General features: G+C 53.1%; 1 protein-coding gene across 1 annotated transcript in view; it reads right to left on the reverse strand.

Moving 5' to 3' along the window:
- Positions 1 to 6,508, reverse strand: part of LIPC (lipase C, hepatic type) — a gene marked incomplete in the record, with an annotated part of 38,363 nt that overhangs the window by 18,970 nt on the left and 12,885 nt on the right. The window contains 2 exon segments of the mRNA XM_027765980.1: positions 2,900 to 3,142; positions 5,410 to 5,643. Of these exon segments, the coding sequence (XP_027621781.1) occupies positions 2,900 to 3,142; positions 5,410 to 5,643 (477 nt within the window).

Raw genomic sequence — 6,508 nt, forward strand, 5'->3', positions numbered from 1 at the left:
CGACTGCCCTCCCCTGACTGAAGCTACGATGAGCAGAAAAGGACTTCCTCCCGGAAGTACTGAAAGAGAAACGGGAAGAATTTGTAGGGGGATCAGATAGGGGAAGTATGGCGGAGGGGCTGGAGGGTTTGTCTCTGCCCAGCTTCAGGCAGTCTTGCCTCACAGTCCCCATGTCACTGGTCCTGTAGGTGCTGTCCTCACTGAATGTCCCTGGAGCCAGATAAGTGCAGTCATGCATTGCTGAACCACAGGGACTAGTCTAAGGACTGCCTCGTTAGGCACTTTCGTCCGTGTGTGAACATCTTATGCAGACCTGGGTGGCCCAACCTACAATACACCTGGACCACAGGGCACAGTCTTATGAGACCACCGTCACATGGTGTTATGCGGTGTGTGACTGTCGTTGGTGATGAAGACACACAGACGTCTACCAGAGACTCTGCCTGTTGGTCTCCACCCAGCCCCCACGGGTGGGACTCTGACAGTGAATGGGCGATGAGCACACTGGTGTGGGGGCTAGTGGTGAAGCTGTGCCGCCCTTGGTTAGAAAGGGCTCCTTTGAGCTCATGCCAGCAGCACATGGTGGCGGGGCACCAGGTCGTTGGCAGATGGGGAGGCGCGACCCAGCTGCGCCGCAGCTCTTATGACTCTCCCTCTCTTCTCAGGACACTGGCCTTCTCCGGTGCCCATCTCCAAGTCCCACCCATATCTTCAGGCGGGACCAAGCCCCTCACTTCAGATGAAGTTGCCAGTCCAGCTCTGGAAGGGGCGAACTGACCTCATTGCTTCCTAACTGGTCTTGAAAAGAAAACGATCCCCACCTTTTCCCCTCTACTCTCCCTTTGGCCCCCTACAAACAGACCAGGGGTAGGTTACTAAGGCTTGGGATCTTGGGGTCTAAATGTTGGCACTGCCATAATTTGTTCTGTGTCCCTGGGGAAATGATTTTCCCTTTCTGGACCTTGGTTTACCCATCTGTAAAATGGCAGGGTCAAATGGTCTCTTTCAGTGCTCACATCCCATGGCTGAAGGAGATCCAGGGCAACATGATGATCCGAAGGGCTGAGCCACTCCAGGTATCTTTGCCATTTAAAAGAGGGGCTGGTTGGGCCAGCAGTTGCTGTGTTGGCTACATCGCTGGACTCCCATGTAGCCGACCACGGTTTGCGTCCCGGACCCGGTGGCTTAAACTCACGCCAGGCACGTGTGCATACATGCCCAAGATTCCGAGAGGAGAATGGAGGAGAGGGGATTGCAGTGTGGCCATGCCCCCTGGGGAGGATTTCTCACTTTCTGTCTCTCTGTCTCTCTGACTTTCTGGTGAGCAAAAGCACCCTATAGCAAAAACCTCTCAAAAATAAAAAATAAATGAAAGAGGAGCTGATAAACCCACGTGACAGCCAGCCTCTGGCAGCCTGTGGGGTGGCAGCTCCAAATGCCCTCACAGGCACCAGGTGCTGCCACCTCTTCCAACTCAGGACACACAGTGGAGGAGACCTTCTGGACCCTAAGGGAGAAAGATCCCATCCTCACCCCAGATGCTACGGGCTATTCGCAGTGGATTTCTGCCATTCCCAGACCTTCTTGGCTCACAGGAGGAAAATGTGGTTGAGAGCAAAAGTTCAGATAAACAGAAGAATCCTGTGACTAAAAAGTGAGTCTTGGGCTGATCCTGTCACCTGGTGGTTAAGGGAGTTAGATATCATGTGGTGGGCCATGGTTCGAATCCCAGCCCCAGCAGCTTGAAAAACACTGCGTGTGTGTGTGTGTGTGTGTGTGTGTGTGTGTGTGCGTGTGTGAATGCCCCAAATCCAGACAGGATGGAGAAATAGAAGAAAAGGGGTTTGGTGTGACCATGGGAGGTGCCTTCTCCCTCTCCCACTCTCTCTCTCTGTCTCTCTCTGACAAGTGCATGTGCCTTCTGGTAATTAAACCACGCGTCCTGGGAGTGTGAACTTGCACATGCGAGGATAAAGGAAGCACTGGACTGGGAGTCGGTGGGCCCGGTTAGGCTCCTGACAAGCTGTGTGGCCGTGGGCACTCCACCTGAGCAGTTTTGCTTTTCTCCTCTTTAAAATGGGATGAGATCCAGCCCTGCTGCTCTGGCTTGGCTGCTGTGAGAACCCCAAGGATAGGTGGCTTCACCTGAGGTTTCGTGCTCAGTGCTCCGGGACAAACAGCACAACACCGATTCCTCCTCCCAGTGCCTGACAGGATATGCTTTGAAACAGTGAGATGCTAAATCACTCCAAGCTGTTAGGAGGATTAGCAGAAATGTTAATAGCAACAGATGCAACTTGTTCCCTCGGGGAGGATTTAGGCTCAGTGGAGTATTCCTGGAGTATTCCTCAGCCTGTTGTCGTCAGCCCTAGAGGGTCCACAACCCCTGTCCTACCTCCCATTCATCTCAGAAAGAGCAACAGGGGCTTACTGCCCTGAGGTTAGGAGCTGGCTGGGACTGGGATGGGGGTGGGGGGTCAATACGACAATAATATCCTGTAAAATAAACTAGTTCAAAGCTTGGAGAAATTAGGAGCCTCTCATTGAGCCTGAAATCCAGATTTTCATGGGGGCCGGGGTGGAGAGAGGTGTAAGTACCGGGTTCTAGTCTGGCTTGCAGGGTCCTGATCGAACATTCTAGGGAACCATGAAGATATAAAGAGAGGCCCGTCTAAGTGTTGTTCCAGAAACATCAAGGTTTCTGGTCCTAGCTCTGGGCAGCAAGGTGGCCACATATTTGGGAAGGCAAGAGGCTTTGCCAGCCTGGCTGTCCGGGGCCCTCGCAGTGAAAGAAATGCTGAGAGCAGAGCTGGGGCGCCTCCAGGGAAGGAGCTGAGGGGACTTCTGCACCTTTCAGACACTCTGCTCTTCTGAGGGCCCCAGGCCCCTGGGCACTCACCTTTGAAAGGGGACTGGGCTCGAGTCACGAGGAAGAGCCTCTTGCTCTTTCTGTGCCGCTCCTGGCGGACATGGTAGCCCAGAGTGTTGCAGCGGCCCTTCCCGCAGCTCAGGCACAGGCCCTGGCTGAAGCTGTCCATGTCGCTGCACAGGTAGGCCGTGCTCTGCATGCCCTCGTGCAGCAGGGAGTCCACGAAGAGGTGCACCGAGCGCTCGTGGGCGCATTTGATGGTCTGGGTGATGGCTGGAACACAGGGCAAGAAGGGCGTTGTCACCCAAAGGAGCCTCGACTCAGAGGGCCATCTCGTTTCTCCGTCCACGCCACATCAGCAGTGGGAAGGCTGTGGTGGGAGTGCGGAGGCCAGCCCATGGCAACGGGAGGAAATAACTAACTGAAGACTAAAGAGAGTGGACCCCTCTTGGCTGTTTACATTCGGGGCACAATCCCAGGCACCACCAGGCTCCTGTGGGCACCTCTCTATTATGACATACCATGTAGGTCTTTTAATAGGCATCCAAGTCACTGAGAAGATCACGTTATTTAAGAAACCTCGGTGGTGAAATCCATTCTGTTGCAGAAATACTTCTATCTTGGGCCAGCTGCTGGCATGGTGGTTAATATGGCTGGATCTCACAGGAATCAGAAACATACCTCATTGGTCATTTAAGAAAATCCCATGTGGTGTATTCACTAATAGGTTATGTAATATAATAATACAATTTCTTTTCATATTAAAAAAAATTTGTATATTTCTTCTGAGAAGGGGAGAGCCAGAGTGAGACATAGAAAGAGGTGCCCCCACAGGGTCTCGATGCTGTGATCCACCTCCAGCCTGGTGAGCCAAGATCACAGACGGGCGGTACTCCCAGGTTGGTTCGGGAACCCAAGCCCAGGACCTTCCCGTTTGAGTCCAGGTGCCCCACGTCTTTTTTAAACTCTCCACACCTTCACTTAATAATCCTCAATAGGTTATTTTCCAGGACCGGCCATGAACCGTTTGAGGTGTGCAGCATACCTACGTAAAGGTAGAACCCAGGTAACTTTGTCAGTAGCCATTTCCCCAAGTCTGAAGACAACGTGCCAAGACCAGTCATCTCAGGTTTCGGTCAGCAGTGGCTGCATTTGTTGAGCAGCTGCCAGGAGGCAGGCCTATCCTGAGTGCCTTCGCCCTCTCCCTGAATCTTTGGGGCAGCTCCTGGGCACAGCTGCTGTGAACTAACTCAAGCTCACCCAGCCAGGCAGTGATGAGGGTGGGAAAGCCTTCAGGCCAGCTGTGGTTGGGAGAACTACCCCAGCATGGGAGCATTTTCACTCAGAGGGGTGAAGAAAACAAAACCACCCCAAGGTCAGGCAAGTGGCATACACGCACTGGGCTCCAGCACTTTGAAGCTTAGCACAGAAGAGCCAGTGGCAGTGCCTGGGCAGAGATGCATTTACCAGGCAGTTACTAAACCCCATCTGGGTGCGCCGTGCGGAGTGTTGTAGATCTGGCAGGAGAGCCGATGGTCAGCCGGGAGTGCTGGTGACTGAAGGGGTGGTGACCCAGGGGAGATGACAGTGTTAAGGGTAAGTTCCCGGAAGGGGCTCTTGCTCTCGGGCATGGGCAAGTGGAAACCTGGGAATTCGGCCAAAATGAGATGATGTGGAGCCTGAAGGTCACTCTGATATGAGAGGGGAGGTGTTGATATAGTTGCAAGAGTGTGTCCTCAGCTCAGTCTGGGATGACTGGGGTGGGAGGTGGCCTGCGGGGGTGGAGGTCTCCAGGGGGCTCAGAGTGATTGGCGTGTTTTAATCAGGAAGATATTTCACAATAATGAGAAATTTGGAATGCCCGTGGAGTGTGTGGCTGCTGCTGCTGTTTTCGTTCATTAACCCCGTGCTTGTAATCAAGGTGCATGTTAATGTTCCAGTGTTAGGGTTTAAGAGAGAAGTGGGATCGCAGCCCAGATAATGCCGCATTCCGTTTCTGCCCAAGGTGAAGGATCTAACAAGGACATATTTGAAGCTGAACTTCACATTGGAAGAGTCTCAGTAATGTCCTGTAGGATCAGCTGATTAAACCTTACCAGGGTGGGCTGAAGCTGTTCCCACCCTGGCCAGGCCAAAGACCTAGAAGCCACCATCCTTCTGTGGATCAGAACAGACTAAGCCCCTTGAATGAAGACGTTTCCAGAGAAGAAGGAACACCCACAGACGGCAGGATTCAACCTCAGTAGGGCTAGCACACCCAGAGAGCATTGGTTTGGGCCCACCAGGCAGGAGTAAGAAGTTGGGACTCCTGGTGGTGTCCCTGGGCGCCTCCGGGCCTGGCTTCCAGGGAGTCTGCTTGTGAGGGGGTGTGGCCTGCGGGCCACGCCCACCACCCCTCTGAGTGGACCCGGTCGCCACACACCCTAGGCCCTGGCCTTGTCCAACTCTTCCTCGAGTGCCCCAGAGTTGTAGATCCCACGAGATTGCAGAGGCCCCGTGGGGAGTGGGCTAGCCCTCCCTGCTCACGTCCGTGCACTCACCATTTAAGCCGTGCCGGGCGATGTGTTTGTAGAGCTCTAGGAAGTGGCAGCCGGGCTGGAAGGAGCCCCCATTAGGGTAGAAGTCATAGTGCGCTATGGGCTGTTTGATGCCCACGCTCAGGCCCATGTGCTCCCGGGTGAAGGTGTGAATGGCGTCCACAAAATCAGCGTCATCTGGAGAAAGACGGTCACTGGGGGACGTTCCTTCAAACAAAGGGCCCGCGGCATCCAACCCTAATTGGAAAGTAGAGGTAAGGGTTAGATGGGAGGAGGGAGGGGAGGAGAAAGGCGCTTTTCAGGGTTACTGCGCGTTTGTGGGCCAGCAGGAAGAAGACAGACCAAGGTACCATCTTTCTCTAGAAAACCTTGCTGGTAACTGTAACCCATGGTTAATTCATGGCACTGAATGTTAGATACAGGCCGGGCATTATCTGGGAGAAAAAGAGGTTTGCAGAAACTATCTGGTGGCAAAATAAAGTTATGAGAGAATGCTTGGTTTATTTCAGCAAATCAGTTTTAAGTGCCTCTCAAGCTGTGTTCAAGAGCATCTGTTTGCATATTAGAAAAAAGACCCCATGTGCTCATTCCACTAACTGCCCATCAAAGAAATGACGTATTTGTCTGCATATTGTCAATGAGTCCTCTAAACAAGTTGGTTTTTCTTCTACACTAATGTCCCTTCATAGGGATGTGCGGAGCAGCCTTGGGACATCGCTGTTTCAGGGTGAAAATGTTGTGAGCACATGAGCTGCTCGGGCTCTGGTCCTCAAGTGAGAGCCGTGTTTGCAGAGACGAGTGGCAGCTGCTGGCTGATGTAGTTGGGAAGCATTTATGCACTCGAGACATCCTCCTGTCATTCTTTCTTTGCCTTCTCTGGGGGACCCTTTGAGGCCCCTCATGGGCCAGGCCTGGCTTCCAAACCTCCTGAGAGTGGCCTATGGAGCCCCTACCCGCAGTTATGCATGGAAGAAGTCTTGACATGGTTCATTGTTCTTTCTTCATTGGGCTGACAAGATGACACCAGTGTAACCCCCCTCACCCACCCCTCATGTCTCTGATGTGGGACGGTGTCCACAAAATTGGCATCATGTAGGGAACG

This window comes from Tupaia chinensis, unplaced genomic scaffold (assembly GCF_000334495.1).
Source record: "Tupaia chinensis unplaced genomic scaffold, TupChi_1.0 Scaffold000063_1, whole genome shotgun sequence".
NCBI classification, from domain to species: Eukaryota; Metazoa; Chordata; class Mammalia; order Scandentia; family Tupaiidae; genus Tupaia; species Tupaia belangeri.